General features: G+C 40.2%; 1 protein-coding gene across 4 annotated transcripts in view; it reads left to right on the top strand.

The window, feature by feature from the left end:
- Positions 1–1566: 1566 nt before the first annotated feature.
- Positions 1567–27414, top strand: part of slc38a10 (solute carrier family 38 member 10) — a 29138-nt gene continuing 3290 nt past the window's right edge. Inside the window, exons 1-16 of one of the 4 annotated variants that reach the window (XM_044103607.1) lie at positions 1568–1756; positions 1934–2167; positions 4245–4362; positions 4521–4566; positions 4710–4803; positions 5347–5490; positions 8148–8272; positions 16046–16148; positions 17179–17361; positions 18344–18455; positions 19962–20068; positions 21725–21878; positions 23758–23916; positions 23995–24339; positions 24427–24513; positions 25686–25706. In XM_044103607.1, the coding sequence (XP_043959542.1) occupies positions 2078–2167; positions 4245–4362; positions 4521–4566; positions 4710–4803; positions 5347–5490; positions 8148–8272; positions 16046–16148; positions 17179–17361; positions 18344–18455; positions 19962–20068; positions 21725–21878; positions 23758–23916; positions 23995–24339; positions 24427–24513; positions 25686–25706 (1888 nt within the window). In that variant the 5' untranslated portion in view covers positions 1568–1756; positions 1934–2077. Of the gene's footprint in view, positions 2168–4244; positions 4363–4520; positions 4567–4709; positions 4804–5346; positions 5491–8147; positions 8273–8895; positions 9021–16045; positions 16149–17178; positions 17362–18343; positions 18456–19961; positions 20069–21724; positions 21879–23757; positions 23917–23994; positions 24340–24426; positions 24514–25685; positions 25707–27414 lie in introns of all 4 variants that reach the window. The other 3 variants (XM_044103608.1, XM_044103609.1, XM_044103606.1) reach the window with 3 other exon arrangements.

The raw sequence follows: 27414 nt of genomic DNA, 5'->3' as shown, positions 1-27414 counted from the left end.
TCCATGGGTTACTCCTTCCAACCCCAGCCTCCTTCTTCTCTTTCCTGGTCAAATGACACAATAGTTGTGTATCAGAGAGGGCACCGGGCAGGCGGAAACGAACCGGGGCCGCTGCCAGCAGCATCTCAGGTGCAGAGGCTAAAAAGAAAAAAAAGAAAAAAAAAACAGAAAGAAAAAAAAAAACCCTCTCCAACGTCATCGACTGCATTTGCTCTTTTCTGTTTTAGTCCTTTGTTGCTTGTTTCCCTTTCCTGAAAGGAATATCTGAGGCCTCTGGAAAAACAGGATTCCAGCATGTCTGTTGGTGCTTTTGTAAAATAAATATAACAAGGCAAAAATATTCTGTTACTAGTATATGACCCTCAGGGGGAAACAAGGAACAAAGAGCACTGTCAACAAAATGTTCTCCAAAGCATAATCTATTATGCAGGAGAAGAAAAAAAAACCCATTTCCATCTAACTAATGACATATCAGCATTTCAGGATGCATTAATGTATCAGTAGCACCGAGTTGCATCACATTATATCTGTGTCTAAATAATTATTTAAGTAAAATGAATTAAAATCACCAGTGAAGTTAATGTCAACAAAAAGAAATATATGTCACAAACAACATTCAAACTGAGGGCTAAAAGGTGAAAGAGAGTGCTAACAAAAATGAAACGATTGAAAACTCATCAACTTTTGTCACAAATCATCTGTAAACTGATATATAATGATGATAAGGAGAACTGCAAAAACATGCATAACTGTTAAAAACAGCTACAATCACAAAATGTGTCCGAACAAGGTATGGGATTGTATGAGATTGGTAAAACATGACCAAACGCCACAGTTTTATTGTATTACCAAATATATTCTAACACTAAAAAAGGAAAATAGTGGTCACATTAAAATTAAGCAACAATTATGCTTAAGATGGCATACAGAGACTATTATAGATTTTAAAAAAAGGAGTAAATTTCCACCAAAAATCTCAGAAATGTTGGGATTAAACTCAGAAATTTTCCAGAAAAACATGGAAAATTTCACAGTTTCAAAAATCAAAATGTTGCTAGAAAAAACTTTGGAGTTCTGAAATTAAACTCACGGTAATTTCGCAGTTTCAAAAGAACATATTTTTCAACTCTTAGGAATTTTCTGAGTTTCATAAAACACATTCTGTAATGTTGTCAATGTGTCAAACTAGAAAATTATTTTAAACAAGTTATATTAAATGCAGGATGCACAAGAAAATGAAGCAATGCAGAAGAAAGATCAGTAATATTAGTGGCCTTGGAATATTATTAGAGTGAATGGAAAGAAAGAAGCTCATTATGTACTAACAGTAAAACAAAATACACCTTGCTCGGTTACCATATACACTTAAAATGTTTTTTTTTTTTTTTTTTTTGTTGCCTTGATGTAAAACAAACTTTATAAAAATCTCGATCAATTTGCCTTTTATAATAACAATGAAGGTCTAAGAGAAATTGGGTTTCATAAAAAGTGGCATTAAAGTTTCGACCACTAGTAGGCGCCCGAGTATTTCATCAGTCTTTAAGTAGAGGCAACGTCACTCTGCTCTTAGATACCACTTCCTGGATACACTTTCAGGGAAGCAGTCCTGTTGTTTTTGTTGATGTACTGTGATACACTGATTTTCTTCTCTCATTAAACGCACCAACACGCCTTTTACCCGCAAAAAACGAAAGAATGTGGCGGAATTACAGATGATAACGTAGCAGCACAGAAAGGCGGGAGGGCGGAGAGTAAGGTAGGCAACTAGGAAGTTAGCTTTGTGGCTAATGACTTTCGACTTTACAAACTGCCTACGTGGACTTATTTACCTTTACTCAAACGCTATTCGGGTAGCTTATCAGCTGGTATTTTAGAAAAATCAATAAAGTTAATTGCGTGTTCTACCGGGCAGTCGTTGTGTTTCCTCTCAAAGCGCCACGTCACTTATCCACGGGGAAGTAGACCAGCAGCTCCAGAGATTAGACCGAGCCAAAACAACACCGGTGGTCCTCACGTCTCTGCCTCGTAAAGCTTTATTGGTTTTGTAAGACCACTGCCACGTACGTAGCAACTGAAAATGACGGCGTCAAACTGGGGCCTGATCACGAACGTGGTGAACAGCATCGTTGGAGTCAGCGTGCTCACCATGCCCTTCTGCTTCAAACAGGTGGGTCACTCAGCTGCCGCCATAAGGTTCACTTTATTCCATGCAGACAGGCTGAGGTTCACTGAAACTGTTCTGATGGAGTGTTGGATTATTAATTTTTTTGTCACTTGCTTTAGTGTTATATTGAAATATAATAAATATTTCGTACGTTTTCAAATGGCTTCATTGAGACATTTATCCAAATAACCAATTCTTATTTTGATTACGTATACTTTTAACTTTTAATTTTGGTGCCTACTCTCACTAGGCATTATGGCAATATTTTTTTTTAAATAGTTGTCTGTTTAAAAACATCTAATCTGACAGGGCATTTTAGTGCCCTGTCAGATTTAGCGCCCTCTGGATCATGTGAAATCAGTTTCACACAATCCAAAGTTTTTTTGTTGTTTTTTTTTTTATGTTTAATTTAAATAAAGAATAATGTGTAAAATAAGATGCATATAAAAGGAATAGGGTAGGTTCAAATATGTTTAAACTGTCTACAAAAATGGTTATGTAAATATGTATCACAGTTTTAAAAGTGTATGTGAATATGTTGAAAATAAACAACATATTCACATACCTAAACCTATATATCTTAACATTAAGCTAAGATATATAGGTTTATAATTTGAAAAACTAAGGGTGAAATTCAGTGGGAATTTATTTACCTAAATTTACAATAAAATCTGTGAAAAGCTGAAAGTATAAATCATAAAAAACAATCAATTTCAAAACCTTTTTCAAAATGTATATGACAAAATGATGAATTTTGCAAGTATGTTTTTAAGCTCGCATTTAGGCAAACTGAAGTATCATAGCTTGGACATGAAATCATCTATCACTGTTATGCAACGCAAAATGGATTTCACAGCCTGCATGTTTGAATCCAGTTGTTGATGACGGCATATTTTATGTGGTCAAAATGGATTTTATTTCTCACTCTGTGGATTGTAATACCATCATCTGATTATAGATTTACTTTATTTGGATTTTTTTTTAAACTATAAGCTGCATATATGTGTGGTCTTTTTTTAGTCTTGCAACCTTTCTGTGTAGAAGTTGCTTGTTCTTCCTGTGCATGATGAATGGACTTTTACCAGATTCAAACTTCCTCCTACCTTTCTAAAAATGCACATGTTGGATAAAAGGGTCGCTCTGTGACTCGTTCATGGTTGAAATTAGCAGCCTCTTTCAGATTTTGGTTTTTCTATGTACAATGAGAGAGATTTAGCAAAACATGCACAATCTGAAGCCTACCTGTGGCCTTGTCATGTCACATGTTATCTGTTGTTGTAGCAGAAGAATCTTTGCCTGATTATTTTAGGGCTCATATTCCGCAGATGGAAACTATTTGGTCTTATAAAGCTGGTGTTTCAAATTCATTTTCATTTTGGGCCATATAAAGATCATCAATGTAATTAAATGGCCTGTAGTGGCAGAATGTATTCATGAAAAACAAACTTAATGACAAACTGAGTATTTTTTCAAATCAGATAGTTTGGCATGTGCTACTGGGCAACATTTTTACAGATAAATAACATCTTAAAGAAATATTGAGTACAAAAAAAAAATACTTTTTGTGCTTCCCATTTATTAAAGCTTTTGCATTCGTCTTAATTTTGGAGCGGCTAGAATCACAAACATTGGTCTGTTTTTTCTCAAATGCAAATCTTCTAGTTCAAATAAGAAAACGATCAACATGTGGAAACTGTCTGACAATAACGCCTTTTTTCATGTTTTCTATCCATCATGATCAGTTTTCTACAAAAATTCAGACTATTTTGTTGCTTTCTGTATAATTGTCACTTTTAGTTTGTTATTGAACAGGTAAAATTAAAAAAAGGCACAAAATGTTCTTAAAAAAACCCTAACACTTCTGTGACCACAGGTCCTTTCTACTTAACAACTTTGTTGCTCACGGCACAAAGTTTGAACACCACTGGTCTAAACTGTCCATTTAAACAATTCCCAGAAATTCTGTGAAATATGAAAAGACCAGAAGTAGATCTCGTACTTCCTCCATAATTTCCTGAATCACAGGAATTGAACGTAAAGGTTGGGTTTGACGTTGACCTGCCTCTCTGCTCCTCCCCAGTGTGGCATCGTGCTGGGCACTCTGCTGCTCTTCTTCTGTTCATGGATGACCCACAAGTCCTGCATGTTCCTGGTCCACACCGCCAGCAACACCAAGCGGAGGACTTACGCTGGACTGGGTGGGTAATCTGTGGTGCCTCCTTGTTGCCGCAGTAACAGAAGTAGCAGCAGTTGTGGTTTTGAAGAAGTGAGAAAGCCAGCTGCTCCTCCTTCAGGATGTCAGCTGATGAAGTGAGTTTCTGTTTGATTTTTCACGTCGATGTTTCCGTCTCTGCAGCCTTCCATGCTTATGGGAAACCTGGAAAAACGCTCGTAGAGACCAGGCAAGTTTCACTTTGTGTGTTTTTAGATTTGAAATGTTTTTTGTTTGTTTTTTCTGTGAAAACTCCGCAATGACGAGAATGTAAAGTTAATCTCAGACTTTGACTTTTTAAATAAATTGAAATTCTTTTTCTCGTCTCTGCAGTATGATCGGTTTGATGCTCGGGACTTGTATCGCCTTCTACGTTGTCATTGCTGACTTGGGATCAAATTTCTTCGCTCAGCTGTTGGGTTTACAGGTTTGAGACTTGCTTTATAAATCAACGTTCAGTCTTAATCTGCTCCCCTCTCTTAAATACACAAAAAATCTGTCAAAAGCTACAGCGGGGGTGTCCAAACGTTTTGCACCGAAGGCTGAAATCCTCAAGTTAGAAGCCTTTTTTGTTTTGTATTTGTGTTTTATGTGAGATAATTTTCAGAAAATCAATAAAAATTTGAATTACAAAAAAAAAAAAAGAAAAAATTAACTAGAACTGGAAGCAGTTCCAGTTATCAGTGGCTTCCCAGCCTTACAAGTAATTTTAATAAAACCAAAGTTAGCATGACATTTGAGGTTAATAAAAAAAAAATAAAATTGATTTTTACATTTTCCATTTAGAAAATAAATTTGCCATGGCAATCTGCATCAAAATTGGAACATTCTTCAAATGCTGCCAGGGGCCATGAAAGCTTATTCTAAAGGCCTCGAATGGCCCTCGGGCCACACTTTGGACACCCCTGATCTGTAGCCAGTGAGTGTGACTGCGGTGGTATGACTGTCGTCGTTGCTGTGCTGCGTTCAGGTGACGGGGAGTTTCCGTGTGCTCCTGCTGGTCTCCGTGTCGCTGCTGGTCGTCCTCCCCCTCAGCCTGCAGAGGAACATGATGTCCTTCATCCAGTCCTTTTCAGCCATGGCTCTCATCTTCTACACCCTGTTCATGTTCACGGTGAGCCCAGTTCCACTGTCTGTCCAGTACATGCGAGGACTGTCGGTGAGGTCAGCAGGTTAATGGTTTGCACCAGCAAAACAGCCTCTGTATACACGAGTCAGAGTTTCTCTATAGATTGGAGTCAAATCCTGTTTAACAGTACATTAGTTGGTGGCTCTGTTGCCTTGCAGCAACGAGGTCCTGGGTTCGAATCCCGGCCGGGGGTCTTTCTCCATACTGTTTTTCATTGACTTGTTTTTAATCTCGTACAAACTCAACTATAAAAGTATTAAAGATGAGTTTTCATTTAAAGCGTCCCTCCATATTTTCTGTTCCTCTGTTTGTTCTTTCTTTCTTTGGTTTGTTCTTTCTTACTTTTTATTTCTCTTTTCTTTGTTTCTTTTGTTCTTTATATTTTGTTTCTTTCTGTATTTCTGTCTCTCCTTTTAAAATACCAGTCAGTTCTTTGTCTTCATGTTATTCCTCAGAGGAAACCTTCAACAGACTAGATGTAAAGGCTTCAGATTTTGCCCAAACCTCAAAGAAATATTCAGTCATATTCAGTTATTGTACCGTTGTTAAGGGAAACCTGCAGCACTGGTTGTCTTCAAAAATGATGCTTCAGATGTTTTTGTGGCTGACGTTTTGCTAGTGCAAACCAATGATAATTATTTCTCATTTCTACCTTTAGATTTAGAGCAGCTTTATTTTATTGTGTATTCATAGTCTGTCTTGTTTTTATGCATGTAAAAACCAAATGAATCTAACGTGCCGTTCTGCTTTTCAGTTGGAGCTCCTGATCTGTTTGAACAAATGTTGTTTTTGTTGTATTTTTTATGAATTGTTGCTTATTTGCTCCGTTGTACCAATGCACCAACAAAGTACTGTCTTGCTCCTGTTTGTAAAGAGCAAATCCACACCAAGTCATTCAGGCAGAAAACAGTTGCTGTACTGGTCTTTGGATTAAATCTGACCTCTAATCTGCCCAAGAAATGACTATAGAGTGGATGCAGGCGCCAGAAATGGAAGATGTCCAGTTTCTATCGAGAGAGTGTTAGAGTTTCCAACTTAGCAACTTTGTATCTATAATTTAGCAACTTTTCAGACAAAAAAATTGATTGCTGTCTGTCAAAATAGAAATTGGTAGGTCAGGCTTTTTAAGATCGGTGATCGGTCAAAAAACTGCAATCGGTGCAGCGATAATTTTAATGGAAGATTAATTTTATTGACTTATTCTAGAGTCAGTTCTTGTTTCCACTCAGCATAACTGAACTTTGACTACGTAGCCGTTCAGCGCTGATCAGCACCAAGCTGGCCTCTCAAATATTTTTTTGTTTTTACCAGTCTGGGCTTTGCTTCCACAAGAACAACAGAAAAGTCAAGAGACGTTCTTCTTCAGAACGTTCTTCTGAAACACGTTTTCAGGAAGTGGAAAACAGCTGTTAAAAATACAGTTACAGAACTGTTCCATGTTTTCACACAAACAAAAAATTCTCTGTTATAAGAGGGACCAACATAATTTGACATATTTGTGAAGAGGAAGGAAAAGATGCATGCATTATAATTAATAACAACAAACTGGATTCATCCCTTTTTACTCTGTTGGACAAAGATGCACCAGGTGACATCTTGATTCAGCTATATAAAAACCATTAGGGATGAAACGATTAATCATAATGAATCGATTAAAGAATCGTCAACTAGTTTTGTAATCGATTAGTTGTTTACTGGATTCAAAGAGTATATTTAGACTGCTTTATTTATGCACACATTTTTCATTTAAGATGCAAAAGCACATTTTTTGTCTGTGAAAAATTTACCCAAAACTCATCAAGTGGCAGATGTAGCTTCAGCTGATTTAATTTTGCAAAAATAAATAAAATAAATAAATCTATTAAGCATCTTTAGTTGTCCAATCATCACTCGATTAATCCAAAAATAATCAGCAGATCATTCCTACAACATTTTGATAAGTTGGGGCCCCACAAAACCTAGAGACGGCCCTGCTGTAGTACTGCAGACGGTTGTCAAGGCAACGTTCTACAGCAGAGGCTGGTCCAGCATCAGTTTCCTGCCTGGTGTGAGTTAGGTTGCGTTTGTGTTCAGATTAGTTTTAGTGAATTCCTCCAAAGTCTTCAAACTGCCGTGGTTGCTCTCTCTCTCCCTCTCTCTCTCTGTCTCTGTCTCTCTCTCTCTCTGTCTCTCTCTCTCTCTCTGTCTCTCTGTCTCTCTGTCTCTCTGTCTCTCTCTCTGTCTCTCTCTCTCTCTCTCTCTCTCTCTCTCTCTGTCTCTCTCTCTCTGTCTCTCTGTCTCTCTGTCTCTCTCTCTCTCTCTCTGTCTCTCTCTCTCTTTCTCTCTCTCTCTGTTGTCATGTGAGTTGTGGAGCATGTCGGTAACCTAGAGCAGTGGTGCGGTGAGTTTAACTCTAGACCCGGCCCGACCCGGCCCAGTCACCTCACCCTCTAATAGATGTATCTCCTTCCCTCCCTCTTTCCATCCTACCCTTAACTGATCTCCTCTCTCACCCTTCATCATCTAACTTTCCCGACTTTTTTTTTTTTTCCTCTCTTGTCCCGCCTCCCTTCCTCTCCTCTACCTAACATGTGCATCTCCTCTCCCTCCTCTGGCTCTTCCCTCTCCTCTTTTCGCCGCTGTCTCTGCTTCTGGTGATGTAGATAGTGTTGTCGTCTCTGCGCTACGGCATAATCTCGGGCTCCTGGGTGGAGAAGGTTCACCTGTGGCGTTTCAAGGGCGTCATTCAGTGCCTGCCCATTATCGCCACAACCTTCTGCTGTCACCCGTAAGTAAACCCCACCCCCACCCCCAATAACACCACGGTAAGGGCAGAGAGTGAAGGAAGCTTTGCTCTCCCTATATCTTTCCTCATGTTCCCACCTGAACCTTCTGCCCATTCCTGTCCTTCATCCCCATCATTCATTCACCTTCTCTGGTTTGAGCTGTGTGTGTGTGTGTGTGTCTTCGGTGGCAGTAGTAATAAGGTAGAGGGGTTTAACCAAGTTTTTTGCTACACCTCCACCCAGAATGAATCACAGTGTTCTGGATGTGGAGGATTTTTTTGTTTGTTTGTTTTAAAGGAGCAAGACAAAGGAAACGCTTGCTGGTGAAAAACCTGTCAGGTTGTCGCCCAAAAACCTCCAGTTTTCCCCAGCTCCCTATTTGACTCATTCTGTCCGATTCCGACGGGTTTTTCATCCAGGACGCGGCTTCCTTCCATTTCTGTCTCTTCACGTTTTTTGATTTTCTTCCCTCAATGATTATGACGAAGAAATCAGCGAGCTGTCGACATGGACATCATCCTCCTTCTTCCTCTGTGCTCTTCATGTCCTCCGTCCATTTGTATTCATTTGGTCTGGGCTGTAACCCCCGCTCCCTCCTCCCTCCCCTCCACCTCCTTCCCCTCAGATGGTGCTGTCCTCGTTCAAACACGGGCTGCTCAGCGGCTGGTGGCTAGGGCAGGTCTATGTGGTGCGCTGGGAGGGTGTTTTTCGCTGTATCCCTATCTGTGGGATGGCCTTCGCCTGCCAGTCGTAAGTACTCCTTTCCCCCATTGCCCTACTTCAGGATAACATCATAAAGCTGATTTGAAAAGGTTTTGTCCGGCTTCAGATGTTGAATTTATTCTATATCAGAACTTAATAGGTGCGGGCCGATCTGAGAGTCTCATAGTATCATTACCTTGAGTAAAAATAATAAAAAAAAAAAAGATCTGATTTTCTTTAAAACAGAAATGTGACTATTATTCCTACTGCTGATTGTGATCTCTGTGAATGGCGGAATATGAACAGAAAAAAAAAACTTTTTCTTTCCTGTATTGGACAATTTCAATAAGGATCTCAAAGTTTCAAATCAACAGTCCAGCTTCTGATATCTGTCGCAGAAAAACAGTACAAATTCAAGTAAAATATATTAATAACTGATGAGATTTATTGTCAAAAACATAAATGGAATAAATGCACTATTCCTTAAACCAGGGGGGTCCAAAATGGGTTTCAGTTTCCATCTATGTCCCCAATGTTGCAGTTTAATTAAATAATAATAATAATAATAATAATAATAATAAAGTGTTGCATATTACTAAACAAAATATTGATCTTTTAATAATTCCACAAATGTCCAACAACTTTTATGCAATGCTGAACTCTATGCACCCTAAGCTGCATTTAATTTTTATCAAAGTTGGCTAAATATGCCTGGTAAAAAAAAAAATATGTAGTTATATATATATATAATTGTTTTTCTGCGCTTTTGATGAATATTATTTATATATTTATCTCGTGGACACTTTGGACTTGATGATTTAGGTCTGTGTGATAATGTTATTACCAGGAAACCAGTAAAAATAATACAGATGTTCCAAACCCCATATAGAACTGCGCTGCATAGAATGGAAGATATGTTTCAGTACAGGCATACAATAATGCACTCCTGGCAGTCTCCTCTTCATCTTGTTAAAAAGGTTGTCCCACTTACTGCCTGATAAAAATTCTTTCTTTTTGAATTGGAAAAACCTACCGACTTCATTGTTTTTCCCCTAATTTGTTTCCCAACAAAATATCATAATTGATATTGAGAAGATAACTGTTGTCTTAATTATTAATAATAATTGTAATTATAATTCTAATAACACATTAATAATCATAACAATAATGATAATCAGTTTAAAATGACCAGTGTTGCTCATTAATTATTAAACACTTTAACAAGAATGTTTGGAGCAGGAAATGGGTCCCATCAGTGCCTTTTGTCTTCCTAGCAGACAGAGTGAAAAATGTTGTAGGCTTTTATAATCCAGCTGTTCAGCAGTGTGCAGCAACATATGATCCATACAAGTAGAGAAAACTCGTCTTTCCCTGGCACCTCATTAAAAACCCTCTGGTAAGATTCTGAAGATTTAAAACTTAGTGTTCTTTGATAGCGGCCCGTGTTCAGTCCCTAAAGATAGTCCAGAGTAATTTAAGGACTCTTTTTTTGTTTACTCGTGTCATTTTCAAGGATTTAAGGATATAGGTTGAGTTTGTCAAGAGGGGGAAAAAAAAGGCAAACATTTGAGGATTTAAAAGGCAAGTTTATGTTGCAAAACTGACGTAGTGAAATTTCTCTGTTCTTAAAAGCAAACATAAGCGATCAAAAACTGCCTTTGCATTCCAGTGAAGTTCCCCACAGTGAGTCTAGTAATCGCTGGAGCAGCAGCCTCCACATTTCTTCCCTTTCATCCCTCTGCTGGCTCAATCAGTGCCTCCTTTGTGCCGTCCTCTACCGTCGCTGCTTGCCCTGGGTGTGCGCCGGCTTTGAGCGGGTTGTGGGGCCGCCCGGACCGACCTAATGGATGGAGTTTGTGTTGGATGTGAATGCAGCGTCGGGGAAGGATTTAGGGGACTGTTATGGTGAGATCATTACGGGGCAGATGTTTGGGCGGCGGTGTTTTTGTTTTGTGCGAGAGTAAGTGAGTAAAACTGTTGGGAGGAGGCGGTAGCTGTAAGCCTGGAGACCTAAACCTGACTTGAATTAATGTAATGACAGAGCTAACTAAACATGGTGTGGTGGGCATGTGCATGTCACCCCAAAACAAAGAAAACATGCACTTGTGCTTGTGTGTGTCTGTGTGAGAGTTGTTGTGCTAAGTGATATTTGGCAGAGGGGTGGGGGGGGGGATTTCTTGGCCTGTGGTCACACTGAGCAAGGCAAGCACTCACTCAGCTTCAGCCAAACCACTAATCAACACCTTGGATTGCCGCCATCTTACAGACACACTGATGCATTCACAGGCTGATTAAACAGCTCTTAGCACATTGGATTTTTATTACGTTCATGAAATGTGTTTATTTTCAGCTAGAACATTACTTAACATCGCCATTATGACGTGGTGGGAGCTGGCCCTGTGGTCTCTTTTTGGGAAGTAGAATAATGTGGAACGCTTGGCTCCTCTTAGGGACACGTTAAAGTGTGCAGCAGAAGCCGTCCCTCTGGGAGGGGCCGGTGGCAAAAGGTTGGAAATCTGCTCAAAATGTCGGGGTATGAAAGGATTTTATCAATCATATACAAAAAGTCAAAGAAACTGTTGGATTTATACTCAGAAGTTGAACCCTAAAGGTCCGTGGAGCAGAAAAAACTTTGATAGAGATAGTAAAGAATTATAGTTCATCTAGTTTGCACTTGGTACTGAGAAGTGAACAGTTCCAAATCAAACAGTTGTTTGAAAATCTGACTGAACTAGTCAGTCCAGGGTTTCCCACGGTGTATTATAAGCCTGGCAGGCCACCAGGCTAAGCATTGCTTATTTTTTAAGTCTTTTTAAAATGTTTGCATAATTTAAGGCTTTATAGTTAGTGGTCAGGTATTAATCTCCCATCTTTCAATAGTACATAATTATGAAGTGATATTTTCAAATTTGCTGTCAACTTTAAACATCTTTTTAACTCAAAAACTTGACCGCTGGATGAATGAGCACCCAACCACTGGACTGGGTTCTCTGGGGGAAACCTTGCAGTCGCATCAATAAAAAGTGAGCATGATTGGTTTAATGTATCACATTATCAGCATTAAAGACTACACACCCCAGGGTTTGTAATGAACAAACCCGAGACCATAATAAATCATTCAAAACACTTTTTCACCCTTTAAAATATCATTCATGCTGTGTATTTCAGCTGAGAATCCAATCTGTGTGATGGATCTACTGGTGTAAGAAATAAAAAGCTGCAATAGCCTGGTTGCATAAGTGTGCACACGGTGAAACAAACCCTTTAACAAAGTGTCTCCTGATTCAGTTTCAGCATCGAGTCTTCCTGTGTCGCACCAGCCACCAGTTACACTGAATCTGATTAGCCTGTGATGAAATTCAGCTGAAATACTTGGATTTTTCATCTTCTCGCGATGTGGAAAACATTTGCATTCTTTAACTCGAGCCATCGTTTTCAGATGGGTTACAAACAATCGCAAGAACGTCATTGCACTAAAGTATCAGCCAGCAGAAGGATACAAATAGCTCCACTGCTTTATTAATGCACCATATTTTATTTAATAAATAGATCATTTTCACCAATTGAAGGTTTGCCAATAGCTGCTGCAGCTGGTGCGGCTCTCTTTCACACTGCACTGTGTCAAACGATCCAAACCCTTTAAAAACCTGTTGACCTCCTGTTGGGGGCGCTGCACCAAGAATCACTGAAGGAAACAACATAAGAACTTCTGAAGAAGACACTGATCACAACTTCCTTCTTAATGAAATGTAAACAAAAGTGGAGTGGCTTCAGATTTGATGGGTTTTAGTATTCCTCCTTTGTCTTTGGCAAAACACTTGCTCTGATCATTTCTCTTGCTAGCAGCAGACTCACTTGTTTGTTTTGGGGTATTTACCCAGAATGCCCTGCACTGTGGTCTGCTTCCTGCTTTTGCAGCGGTCCCAAGGCTGCTTGGAGTTCACACATTAATTTGAATCATACCAGAGTTCACTTCAGCTGAACTGAGATCTCAGTCTTCAGAAGGACCAACGTTTGCTTCTCTGTTCTGAATCAGAGTTCGATTTCGCTTGTTCACATCTCCCCAAACGAACCAGACTTTCTAGGCACACAAACAAAATTTTTGATTGAAGTGAATTGAGCAGACCTGATCTGAATGCGCTCTAGATTTTATAGAACTTTTGCAGTACAGAGAGTGTAAAGATTACACTCTCTGTACTAGGGAAGGTTTGGTGTGTTGATAGTCTACTGCCAGAGGAGTTCTGAAATTGAATAAAGAGGAGATTTTAAAAGGCGTACACATTTAGCCAACCATTTTCTTGCAGCTTTTGGGGTTTTTCTTTGCATTACAGCAGAATTGTTTCTTTCTCAGCTGAATAGTACAGGACAAATGTTACATTATATGTGAGTAAAGAGTTCAGAATAATTTATTGTGGTCTAATTTTTGTTTTTGTTTTCACAGTAGCGTGTTGACTTTTGAGAGCAATTGCAGAATGAAAAGAAATTATTGCTACTGGCTTGAGTAGCTAACGGTGTCTGCATCCAAAACAAGCTAGCTGCATTCCGAGAGCAAATGGGTTTCTAAAAATCTAAAAACAGCTGGTCTTTCCTGACTATTTAGCATCAGAGCTTCACAATTTTGTTGAATTTATCTTTTCAACTTTTAACCTGATGCACAGTGAAACATGTCATTCCTGTAACTGTGAAGAATTCCCCCACCACATCTCCCCAGTTTCATCAGAGGACATCAGCCTTCCAGTAAGGACGGTTGAGTGACCATTAGATGCTTGCTGTTACATTTAATACTGGCGGAAAGATTTAATGGCTCACACATAAAATAAATTTTTAAAAAAAGTGTTAAGAGATAGCATCCTGGTAAGGCTGGAGCTAATAAAAATCAGAGTGTGTGAAAGTGAGACAGGCTGAGAAAGAACAAGAGGAGGAGAAAGTTACGGCGTCTCGCTTCCCGTCTTGTTTCTGCTCTGTGGCTCTTTTGTACCGAAGAAAGGAGGTGAGGGGAAAAAAAGAGTCTGCCAGGAAAGTTTATAATGCTCTAAAACCTGCCAGGCACTGGCTTTTATATATAAAGCCTGTAAATTTACTGGTTAATGTGTCAATGGTCCCATCCACATAGCTGCCCCTTGCTACAGCACAGAGCAGGAAATGATGGAGAGAGAGGAGCAGTTTCACATTTTACCTCGGCCAGCCTTGACTACTGTCACCTATTCTGTGTCACACACACACACACACACACACACACACACACACACACACACACACACACACACACACTGTTAGCATTTTGTATGCCCTTCATCACACTTCCATCCCATGTGTTTCGTTTGTGAACATTTTGCATGAACTGACAAACTTCTGGCTCTTCATATCTTGACTTGGAAATCCACAGATGCATGAGCTTTGAGATGCGATTTTTAGTTCTCCGGATTCCAGACAGGAAGTTCTCTTAAGATACAACGTGGAAGACGACTTGCTCAGTGTCTGACGTCGTACTTGTGTGATTTAATCCCAAACTGCAGAAAATCTCACTCAAATGATCAGGCATTTAACATTTCAGTACAAGACAATTCGCTTTTTCTTAAGATGATGTACAAATGTATACATAACCCTAACAGTGCCAGCTGGGAAAAAAAGAGGTTTGTGGAAGAAAAATGTCAGTAAAAAGCATGGTAGTGAAACTGATGGGGGGATAAAATCTTCCAGAGGATATCAGCATGTTTTTAATTTAATGGACTAATTAGTATTAGTAATTAGCATCGGAAAGAAATGAAAGAAAATCGAATATAATTTTTGTGACGTTGCAAATTGTTTATTTGTTGTCAAAATACATTAAGAAATCGGTGGAAGGGTCACATAAAGACAGTTATTACCTGAAGAACATTTGTAGTTTAAAGGACTACAAATGTTCAAAATGTCCCAACAAGATCTTGGGAAACTCATCTCTGCATTCATCTTTAGTTGAATTTATCACTGCAAATCATGTCTTCAAATTTCTGCCTCAGTAGCCAGTTACACATCTGCAGCTGAACTGGCTGCTTTTAGTGAAGTATTTTATTTATTTATTTATTTTGGATCTAAAGAAATTGCACGTCTTTTTACTTTGGCTTTTTAGTGGAATCCTTAGAAATGGAGAATCCACAGAGTCTCTGTAGAGGTTATCTAAGGACTTGTTCTGCTTTTGTGACATTGAAAATGTTCATTTAATGTTTAAAATCAAAGCTAGTGATGTTTTCATAAGTGGCTCCTTCCCCATATGTAGATATAAAATGATGCAAAAATGTTCGAGCTTGAAAACCAATATTGTCTAGGAAAAATGTGAAAGGGAAGAAAAATCTTGTTTGGTCAATAAGATGAACATTTTTCAAGTGCTTCAGATTTGACAAAACTCTTTTCAAAGCAGGTATAATTAAGTTAAAATCTGATCTCTCTCCATTTCCTCTTATTTTTTGGCAGCTGGCACTAGCTGGGCTTTACATGTTTTCTGTAACATTTTGCAAAAAAGGATAGGACAGAGGCTGAGTAGGTTTTCATTCCCCATAATGTGAAGAAGAAAATAAAGCAGTCTGACTCAGGTGAACTGGAAGCACTACAGTTGCCTTGCAGTTGATGAAGGCTTCATTTGAACAATCTTCCTGATAAATTAGTCATGTTTTAGTGGGATAAACAAAAGCAAGCAATGAGATCAGATGAGTGCACTTCTGACAAGGACAGGAGAAAAGAGATGCATCATTTGATTACTGAGAAGCACTAACGGGCCCCCATATGCCTGCTCATTAAAAAAAAAAACTTTACAGAGCCAATCCCAGTATTAAATCTGGAATGAGTGGCTGTGAAGATTGTCATGTTGTCAGCTGTCAGGACGGCAGAATAAACAACACAATTTCCTCAACATCTGTGGAACCAGGCTCCCCCTGACCTCCTGAGTTAGATCTGGAATGATGGAGTGCCTCCTCTCAGAGGAGGGTGTATCTGTGATAGCGCAGGCAGCATGCGAGCCGCAGAACTGCAGCTCCAGCATGGCGTTGTGCGCAGCGGCATGCCGAGTTTTGTCGTTTTGGCCTGCTTGTTCCTCACAGGCAGGTGCTGCCAACGTACGATAGCCTGGACGAGCCGTCAGTCAAACGCATGAGCACCATCTTCACCTCCGCCCTCAACGTGGTCACCATCTTCTACATCACCGTGAGTAGAGCCGGCACTTCTCATCACACCTGGCAGACTCACCTTTAGCTCCACCTTTGCTATTACAGCATTTGCTTTTAGCAGCAATTAGGGGTCCACTGATTGTAGTTTACAATCAGTGGACTACAATCAGTGGCATTTTATAGCATAATCAAGTAACTATGTCAATTTCAGTTGTTATGAAAATGCTATAAATTTCAAATGGGACTTAAAAGAAATTTTACTTTGTAACTTATCACCTTGAAATTGGGCCTCTGTCTCTTTAAAAACTCTTGCTCTTTCTGAAACTCCACCTTTTAGGAAGTCACCACAACATGGGTCCTTTATTAACCCTTTAGTTGAGAAGTAGCTTCTATAATGAGCTCTGCAGATGTGCAGTTCCACCAGGCATTTGCTAATTGGTGCTGGCTAGTCTGAAGGAGCTGAGAGGGGGCGTTCCAGGGGGGGGCTGCTTAGTGAGGTGGAAGCTTGGAAACTGCAGCTCGGAGGAGGAGCTATATCTCGAAGGCGGGGCTAGCTCCACCTAGGTGTTTTGCACACCTGAATGGTTGCCATGGAAATCAAAGGATTTCCCAAACATGCTTGAAAGATTCAAAGCAACACTCCAGATATGTTTTTGATGATGGAATAACATAAGATATAAAGCTCAAAAAAGTGGATTTTACATAATACTTTCCACGATGTAACTTACCATTTATATGCTTATTTATTTATTTATTTATTTATTTATTTATTTATTTATTTATTTATTTATTTATTTATTTATTTATTGTTTTTTGGGGGGAGGGAGGATTGTCCCGAAAAGTCCCTAAATATAGCAAAAAGTTCCTAAGGTGACTATGTTAACCTGTTGGGAGGATTTGTCAGTCAACTCTCTCAGAGGGGACAGTAGCTGATTTTCAGAGATCTGTATCATCCATCCAATTTATTTATGCACCCCAAGTAACGTTCAGACATAATAATAATTAAAAAAACCGTTTATTTGTCCCACCCTCCTCAACACTACATCCTCTGCTTTCCTCTCCACCAGGTGGGCTTCTTCGGCTACGTCAGCTTCACGGAGAACATCGCCGGCAACGTGCTCATGAACTTTCCATCCAACCTGGTGACAGAAATGATCCGGGTGGGCTTCATGATGTCTGTGGCCGTTGGATTCCCCATGATGATCCTGCCCTGCCGCCAGGCCATCAACACCATGCTGTTTGAGCAGCAGGTAGGGCCAGGAAAATGTGTTTTCACTCACCATCAGAAGACTGCTTGAGTGCGTCATTCATTGCCTTCAGAAAATATTCACACACCCTTGTGTTTTATTTCTTTTTTACACCTTATTAGTTACAACCACATATTTCAGTGTATTTTATTGGCGAAAAATAGAATGCAACACAGCTGCAAACCCACCGAGAAAACGCAAAAAGAGAAGAAATGTGAGAATTGTATGTTTCTAGATGTCCAAAGCTGGTTAAAAACCAGCATTAAGTAGAGTTGACTCAGAAAAGCCTGATACAAACGAGGCCATGCTTCAATTTAACAACTATGTTCTTGTTTGTGTTTGTCTATTACATCACATTCCAAAAAAATATGTTAAAGCCCATGGCTGTGAAGTGTAAAAAAGTTATTAATATTTTGGAGAAGCACTTCTGGAACGTTAATGATAGACTTGAGGTGTCCCGATACAATTTTTTCTCTTCTGATATGATACAGATATTACAGCTTTGAGTATTGGCCGATACTGATATTGACCCGATGCCATATCAGCACAGATGCATACTTTATTACTTATTTTATGGTGTGATGTTAGCAAAGACTTGATGAAGTGATGTTACTCAAACAGAGAACAATAGCCAACAACAATAGGTTTGAAAACAACTGACCCCTTTGTTTTTAATAAACCAATGGGTCTGTGTGCAGAAGGCAAGACAGAAATGCCGGGGCAGACTAAATGCTGGAATAGTGCTACCAACAGTGTGCTTATGTAGGAGATTTTAGATGCAGGCCGATATAATCCTATACCTCTTTTTTGCTGATTTCAGACCGATTTCTAATATCAGATCTGGACAACCCTGCGACAGACTTCTTTCATTTACAGTCGAGACACAAAAATCACCTTCAGTTTTGTAGATGTTAGTTTAGATACCCTGAGTGGTAGATTAATTTTTTTTTTTTTCTCCAATCTGACTTCTGGTTCCGTCTGACAGCAGAAAGATGGGACGTTTGCTGCCGGAGGTTACATGCCCCCTCTGCGCTTCAAGATGATCACACTCTGCATTGTTTTTGGCACCATGCTGGGAGGCATTCTCATCCCTAATGGTACATCCTTTGTGTGTGTGTGTGTGGCATGGACTGAAGGGTTTAAAACTGCGTGTGTGTGTGCATGTGTGTGTATTTTTGTGGACGTCTTTAAGGTGCATGTGTTCCTTTCTGTGGGCGGGATGGCTGGGGAGCTTTACGATGTGTGTGAATGTGACTTTACGAGTCAGTGACTGTCACACTCTAACACAGTCTTTAAATCAGGGGCCCAACTTTTATCTCCTTTTAGATGGGCTGACGGTTAGATAGGGCTGTTATTCTCCCCAGCTCTCTCTCTCTCTCACACACACACATATATATAAAATCACACAAAGACAAGTTCACGTACACACCAGTACTGGCTCTCTGTCAGCTTCTTTAGGTTGCTTTACCGCTCACAAACAACTCCAAAATGGTGGAGATGAAAAGGTTGGAAGGTTAGCGTTCCTTTCCACTTCGTTTCATTGTTCAGTTAGTTTCTGTTTGTTAAAGGGCTGATTGGTTGAACACACATGCGGACACACACACAAGGGTGTGGGGTGTGTTTGTGTGTCTAATCAGACTAATAGACTGAGGAGAAATGCAGCGAGGACCCCGGGGAGAATGGACACTAAACCTGAGCAGAACAATCTGGTGTCTGTCCCCTAAATGGAGGGGCTCCTGGGGCCCCGTGCCCAGTGCGCTGCTCCTCGGTGGCAGAGCCCGGACTCGTGGTCCGCTGCGCCCTGCCAACAGCAGCAGCAGCAGCAGCCATTAATAATGGCAGACACAAGGTTAAATCTACAGAGGATTTATTTCAACAGAAAGAGCTGGACAGAACACTCAGTGAAGCTTTTTGTCATGTTTTTGAAATTAAACACAGGATTATTTAAATGGGCCATTTCATTCACCAGTGTATGATTTTCATCACTGAACTTGATCAAACTTTTTTTTTTGACCTTTTCTACATATTTTTACTAGACTTTAAGCTTCCTGCTAAGAATTTTGTCATTGTTTTGATGTTTGCTTTGTAAATTTAGGCCACACTTGAAAATGGACTTAGTGGTATGGAAGCTCATTTCTACCTGGAAAAAAAAAAGTCCAACATAAATTGGACTGCCATATTTATGAGATGGAAAGCCGCTCTGTTTCTATAAGGAGGCCTGCTTCTCTGGAAGCCCATATCCCATAGTCACTACTTTGAATTAGGAAATCAAAATTATGACTGAATCTCAAAAATTGTGTCTTTAAAAGTTGAAATGATCACTTTGTATCTCAAAATTGACTTTGAGAGTCAGTTTTCAGAAGATACAAAATTCTGACTTTGTCTCATAATTATAACTGAAAGTTGTAATTATGACAGAATCTCAAAATTCTGACCTTGAAAGTTGAAATTATGACTTTGTAGCTTATGATAATGACTTTTAAAGTTGAAATTCTGACGTTCTGTTGGGCTTTTTTTTTTTTTTTTTTTTTGTCTGCCTTGGTGGAAATGTCCTCCCTTATCCTGGTGAACTGCTGCTCATCTCTGTGTTTCTCTCTTAACAGTGGAAACCATCCTGGGTCTGACCGGTGCCACCATGGGCAGCCTCATATGCTTCATATGTCCCGCTCTCATCTACAGGAAGATTCAGAAGAGCGGCTTCATTTCTCAGGTTTTTCCTTCTTGCACAGTGTGTTCATCCTGTTGAACTTTGTCACGTTTCATCATAATACCACCACAAACTTTAAAGTTGTTCTGCCGAGATCTTAGATTTTAGATTTTAGATTTTAACCAACACACAGCAGAGCAGGATCATACGGGTTTTTTAGTTTTCACAGTTGAAACTCTACTACGGGTGATTTGTTGTTATTTTTGAAGAACCAGCATTGTTTTGTTCTCTTTTTAGATTTTTAAATTAATGAAAAGCTTTATCTTCCAACATAATAATAACAAATGTACATGTTAAAATGATTACTGACACTTTGTGTCATTCTGTTGTGGAAGTTCAGTGCAACTATTATACCGGGATCGCTTAAAAATATACTAAAATCAACATTTGCTAATAAAAGTTAGAGGTTTTAGGAGCCGTTGTGGAAGGTCCAAGGATCCACTCGCAGCTTGCAGGCTTCTGGTTAAGACCAAAAATTCACTTTTGTTCTCATTTGACCAGACCAGCATCTTCCACATGTTTACACTGTTCCCTGCTAATAGAACGTCTAATGACTTCCTGTCAGGAGAAGCTGATTTCCTCTCACCACTCATATAAACATCAGATTTGTGGATCTGGCCTTCCTGGTTCATGACAGATTCTACGTTCATAGAACAACTGGGACTTGTATCCAACTTTTTCACAACAGTCTAACTGGCCCAATTTCAGTCTATTCACCCCTCACAAAATCTAATTTGTGCATCTTCCGTATGTCTGACCAATTCGGATGCGTATCTGACTGTTTTAAAAGTGTCTTCAGTCACAACGTTGTATTTAATCAGATTTGTACGTTGTCGACGGGAGACGTGCGTCATAATTCTGCACTAGAAGAAGCCAGGCCAGACGCAAACAATTGCTGAAAAATAAAATCAGAATTGGGCGTGCCGTGGTGGCGTAGGGGACAGCGCCACCCTCGTTTGAACGGCTGTCACGGGTTTGATTCCCGGACCCGGCAACATTTGCCGCATGTCTTCCCCCCTTTCCTGTCAGCTGACTTTCATATAAGGAACACTAGAGCCCACAAAAAGACCCCCTGGAGGGGAAGAAAAAAAAAACATCTAAAAGAATAAATAAAATCAGAATCCTGAAATTGTGACAGATGTCGGTTACACTGGAGTTCCTCCACACTTGGTTCTGACTCCACGTCCAAACAGACTTCTCAACAGAACCTGCAGTTCGTGCTCCACAAAAGGCCGCTGTTATTAGTTGTTTGTTCATTTTATTAGCTTCCCTCATGTTGTTTTGATCTGGTGACGGTCCTGTAAGCTCCTACCGCTTTAAAACCCAGCCATAAACCTCGGCGTCCCTTATTACATAAACAGCGCGCTGCTGTGTGACGTCTGCATTCTTCTTCTGCGCATTCAGGTCGTGTCATCCAGTGGAATGAAAAAGAAATTGCAATGAATAAATCAGAATTGAGCATCAAGACCTGCTGTGTGAATGTAGCTTAATAGTTAATAGTGCCTGGTTGTGAATCTCTACAGGGTTAAATAGTGGCTGAATGTGAAACATTTTGAAGAGGGGTAAATACTTTTGGTAAGCTGTGTGTGTGTGTGTGTGTGTGTGTGTGTGTGTGTGTGTGTGTGTGTGTGTGTGTGTGTGTGTGTGTGTGTCCTGTAGCTGGTCCTCTGCGTTGGCCTGGGAATCCTCCTGATCAGCACCTTCACCACGCTCTCCGTCTCCAGCAGCAGCCCCAGCTACAAAGTCCCAGCTCCTCCTCCCCCGGCACCCAACAGGAACATGGCGCCTCTACCAAACCTCCCCGACCCGCACGGTAAAGATCACGACTTCCTCTAATGGCTGCCAGACACTTAGCCACTTGATGGACTGTAAATGAAAGTGGTTTTCTAATGAGCCGTGGAAACATTTACCTCAGCGGGCCGGAGCCGGGGCCGGGGCCGTCTGCTGAGTGTGAGATTGGCCAGCACCACTGCGTGTCATTATTTTCTGTAACACGCACCAGCAACAGAAAGGAGATGCTTGTTTCTTGTTTTGCTTTCAAATTCCAAAGGCTTGTGCAGCAGACTAAATGTAAAAAAAATGAATCGGAGGCAAAGAGCTATTGAGATTAAAACAAAAGCACAGAGCAGCAGCAGAAGAATGTTATTTTTTCTATTTCTCTGAGAAGAAAAGAGACAGACAGGGTGACTGGTAGTCAGACAGGCAGGCAGGGTGAGGAGATAACCTCTTGATAATATCTGAAAGCAGCGCTCAGTGCTTGACATTGATGAAGCGGGATTGATGCCCTTCAAACTCCAGCAATTTCTCTCAGCCCCTCTGCCTCTGTTCATTTCTCTTACCAGCCCCCAACCCCTTAAAACACACCATGTTCAGCCTCCTCCACCCTCAAACCTCGTGTGGCAGCTAGAAAATGACTGCAGGCTCAACCTGTACGAAGCAAATGGATGCAGTGGGCTCAGAGGGAGATGAAGAAAACCAATGAGACCCGGAGAACATTGTTTTTATCTGGGTTTGTTGTTTTGGGGTAACACAGGAGTAAGAATAGTCGTGAACTTCACAGTTCCTCATTATAAAAAAAAAAAAAAGAAGACAAAAACATGTTATTTTCCCTTTTTATTTCCTCTAAGTTGTCTATTTTCTGTTTATTATAGGGTATCAGCGCATCCTCAAAAAGTCTTAAGATTAAATTAAGGCATCTAAAACAAAGATAAAATATGTAAGTTAGCTACGTTAATCACAGGTCTTAAATTTTGTAGAGGCAGGTCTATTTAGTATCATATGTAGGTATGTATGATATGAAGACTGGTTTGTTTTTCTGGTGGGGCTTTTCTGTCCTTCAAAAGTTTGAGTCGCACGCAGACATCTTTATTCCGTTCTGTGACTCGAGGTGGTTGAGGCTAACCAGCTGCTAATAAGCCCTTGCTAGCCAGCTAGCTTTTTTCCTAAGTGCCAGTTGGCCAGACGAGTCGACGTCCGACTTCGCCACTGAGTCATTTCTGTTGCCATAACCCGTTCGATTCTACGTGCAATCAGTGCAAAAAGTGCTTGGCACTACTATATAAAAGTGACGCAATTTCCTTTTGTACATTTGTGTCGTAATACAGGTCTTTAATTTCATTCTTAAAAGTCATAAAATTGAGTTGGTAAAACCTGCAGAAGACTTGTATTATCCTTATGGAGCAAACAATCCACCTGTTTTCTGTTAGTTTTAAACCGTGTTCCCTTTTACTCTGAGATGAGGCGTCAGATATGTTGTTTTTGCATTTGCTGCCACCTAGTGGATCTTTTGAAATCAGCAGTTTGAAAACTAAAATACAGATGCATCTTTATAAATTGTATTATCAAAAAACGTCTTAATTTTAGCAGTTTAAATCAAAAAGGGGAAATTCTATTTTACGTAGATTAATTACACACAGAGAGGGTACATTATAACATTCTTATGATGATCATGGCTGACAGTTAAAACCCCCAAATTAAAATTTAGCACAAGACCAACAATAAGTTAGACAGAGGGTCATTTACAAGACACAAACAAAAGTGTTCTGGAAGCAAGCTTATTGGTGGAAAGTTGAGTGGAAGAAAAAAGTAGCTTGATTTTCAACACAAATTAACGCAAACTACATCAGTGCGTGTCGCGTCTCAGTAACATACAGCCGGTGTTTGAGTTGATCAAGTTTTTCTTGTCCTCACAGATGATGCTGCGGTCAAAAAACCAGTAGAAATAGAGAAGCCTGTTCTTCCAGAAGGGAACGAGGTGCGGCCCGCGGAGAGAGACGCCGAACCCCCCCAGATCAAAGGGCCCGTGGAGAAGAAGAAGGAGGAAGTGGTGCAGCTGGACCGCCCCGAAGCCGGTAAGGAAGCTGAAGCAAACTGTGAAACGGAGCGGATCCGGAGCCGCTTACGACCGCTGTCTGTTTGCTCTGCCGCAGTTGTGCCGGACGGAGAAGCCCACCGCCACGAACCGCCCATCCCTCAGGACGAAGTGAGGGTCAACTCCAGGAAGGACAAACCAGAGCTGGAAGAGAAGAAACAAGCTGAAGAAGGGCTCAAAGCAGAGCCACAAAGGGAGGAGCCGGGGCCCGACCTCAAGAAGGACGACAGGAAAGAACGAAACGCAGAAGAGGCCGTTGGAAGGAAGGAAGAGGGGAAGGCGGGTGGTCCGATGGCATCCAATGAGGTGCTGGAGAAGCCGGTCAGAGAGGTGGGCAAGCAGGACTCTGCCGCACAGAGGGAGGCGGAAAAACCTGCCAAAGAAGCTAATGCTGCAGAAAAGGGTAAAGATTTAACAACTAGCAATATAGGAAATATGCAGCAATTCCCTCTTGTGTGTTTTGTCCAACTTCTGTGAAATTTCTGACCAGCTCCACCTGCTGAAGGAGAGCATCACCCTGTGGCAGACGCTGGCGCAGCCGCAGACGGCAAAGACACTGCAGACGAGAAGATGGACGGTAGGTTCAGCTAATTTACTGAACGTGAAGTCAGAAAAAGTGAGAGGTGGAGAAAATGAAGGTGACAGAAGCAGCAGTAGGATACCAGAACCCAACCTGAAGCCTGTCGCAATGAATCGATTAATCACAAACCAAGATGAGCTTCACTCATGATGACTTAATATTTTTTAAAGCGAAATTTTGTTTACAGATGCGTCATAATCTATTTTATTTATGGTTTTGGTTGTAAGTGGTTTTTATTTCCGTTTCATTTTTGATATTTCAGATGTATTCCAGTGTGAAGCGTTCTTTACAAGATCACAGTTGTTGGTCTTTGAGAGAGCATTGAGACTTGAAAATGGTCTCAACAATATTATCATTTATCACAATAACTACTGGACATTTCTTCCTGTCCAGAGAAATGTGTTTTGGAGAGCCTTCTATGTGTGCCTCTGTCTGTTCTGAAAGCCTTAGAATAGTGCCTTGCTTGAAGGTCACAGAGGAAGCTGGAATTAAACCCCAAACTTTCTGACTACATCCCAGCTCTCCCCAAAACGACGGGTTTTGTTTTTGGAAGAAAAGGTTCCAGTTGATTAGAATCCAGTTCCAAGACATCAGGTTCTCACTCTGAGTCATTCCTGATATCCTAAGGTGGAGTTTGCTGCTCCCTGTATTTAAGTTTACTTCCATGATGGGTTTTCCTTCAGAATTTCCTCAAACATTTTCTTCTATCAGAGCTGGTGGAGCGATATTCAACGTTGACGTAGCTTCCGTCCTCTGAAGCTAACAGGCTAATGATTTAAAATGAATGGAAAACAAAACCTGCAGGATAACTGAAACAATGTGCTGGTAGTCGACCCCTCCGACGCTCTGATGTCCAGGTTCTGCCTGTCTACCTGTCCTGGTTTCCAGGTACATTTCTGCCCATGTGGACACTCAGAGAACCCATGTCAGAAACCCGGCCTGGCTCCCCAACAGCTTCCTGGAGTTAAAATCTAACTTTGTTTCTTCTCTTCCTCTCTCTTTGCTTGTTGCACCAGAGGTGTTAGACACGCGTTGATCTGATTTTAGTTTGATTCTTGCCGCACTCGGCTATCTGACGTGGCTTGTTCACTCTTATACTCTGTTGTTTACTTTTCTCCTCCTCTTAACGCCTTTGCTTTGTTTCCTTCTCTGGCGGATTCAAATGGCAGTGATAAAAAAGCTGGTCGCAGGTATGGACTCCCTCTTTCCTTCTAGTCTCTGTGTCACAGTCTGTCACCACACTCACTCATCAGCTGATCAATAATCATTACTTTAACACGTGGCTCATTTTACTAACTGCTGCATTCGTTGACAAATGGTCGTGAACGGAGATGCACCAAGATGGAGACGGTTGGGTTTTCAACTTCCTCTGCCCTGACTGGTGACTGGCTGGTCCAAGGGAAATTTAAAATCCTATTTTTAACAACGATTCCAATTTGTTCATTGAGCTTTTTATCTTTAATTATAAAAAAAATTGCCGACATAATTCTCTTCCGATGGAAAATGTTAATTGCGACACGAAGTGTTATTTTTATGCCCAGGCTTTTTCAATAAGCTTGGGCATAAAAATGAATCTGCACCTGAATCAGCTTTTATTAATTAAACATAACGAGTGTTTTGAAAGAAAGTGACTCGTGTCCTGTTCTTATAGCTGAAAATAAATTTGTTCACTCAAGTCCAAAAGAATTTGAAAACTAGCTACTCTATGATGAACAAACGTCCCTTTGCTGCAAAACCCCAGCAACAAATCGGCCCACTTTCTACGGAGGCCCCCAAGGGACATGGGGGAAAATTTTTCTTTTGCGTTCCCTTGCAATAAACAAATACTGCTTAATGTATTATTTTTTGGGGCTATTATGTACACAGTTAGAAATATCCGTTTAAAATGTCAAATTTATACACATTTAAAGAGCCTCAGTGAAAAACCTGTTCATTCTTAACTCTTTGGTGCCAAAAATTAGAAATCAATTTATTCACTGCATGTTTGTCTATTGGTGTAAGGCTGGGATGGAACTGCACATGAAAACAGCCTTTAAAACCATTCAGACCATCAACACTAAAGAGACACAATCCAAACTGTCAGATGACTTTATTACCCCGTGACAATAACTCACAACTTGTCCAGATAGTTTGGATGTACATTGAAAAACCCAAAACAAACTTTCCTTCTTAAGGAAAGTTTGTTTCCATCTTAGAAGGGAGATGGGAAGCCCATGTTTGACCTGTTTTGCTTTTGGTTTTTTGCACATATGTGTTTGTGGTGCATTTCTATCCTACAGAAAAAAAAAAAAGAGATATTAACATGCGTGGAAAAAACCTCAGGAAAACCTTTGGCAGAAAGTTGGTGGCCACCGTGAGAACGACTTTCTGTGTTCAATGATGCCGCATGAACTGATCAGTGCGTTATTACAAGAGAACGCAAAACCTACTGCCAGGTAACAGAAGTTTTGTGAAGGAATGCAATACTTTTGCAAGGTAACTCAAAAGAAAAAAAAAATCCCCCTGTTCCCTGAGAGGCTTTCTAACTTTCTGCTTGATTATAAACTTTCTGCTTGATTATAGCTCCTTTTTAAAATTCTTTTCTTTTGACTCAATGATTTTGACCCACGGGACACAAAGTTGGACACCCCCTGTCTTAGAGTTACGGTAAAGCTGTACGTTCTCCATGGAGCACACAGATAACTACTACGTTATTAATGCTAACCCATTAATCATTAATAATAGATACTACCTTTTTTTTTTGTTTTCATTCTAAAACAAAACAAAAAAAAAGTTCAGATCCTTTTTTTAACAGCCGTTCTTTCTCACACAGTGCGACATTTCCATTGAATATAAATATTAACGGCTCTCATCAGGAAGGCCACATAAGAATTTCCATGTTTTCTAGATTTTGATGGA

The sequence above is a fragment of the Gambusia affinis genome, linkage group LG20 (assembly GCF_019740435.1).
Source record: "Gambusia affinis linkage group LG20, SWU_Gaff_1.0, whole genome shotgun sequence".
Classification (NCBI taxonomy): Eukaryota; Metazoa; Chordata; class Actinopteri; order Cyprinodontiformes; family Poeciliidae; genus Gambusia; species Gambusia affinis.
Note: the sequence above shows the minus strand (reverse complement) of the source record. Positions and strands in the feature narration are given on the sequence as shown.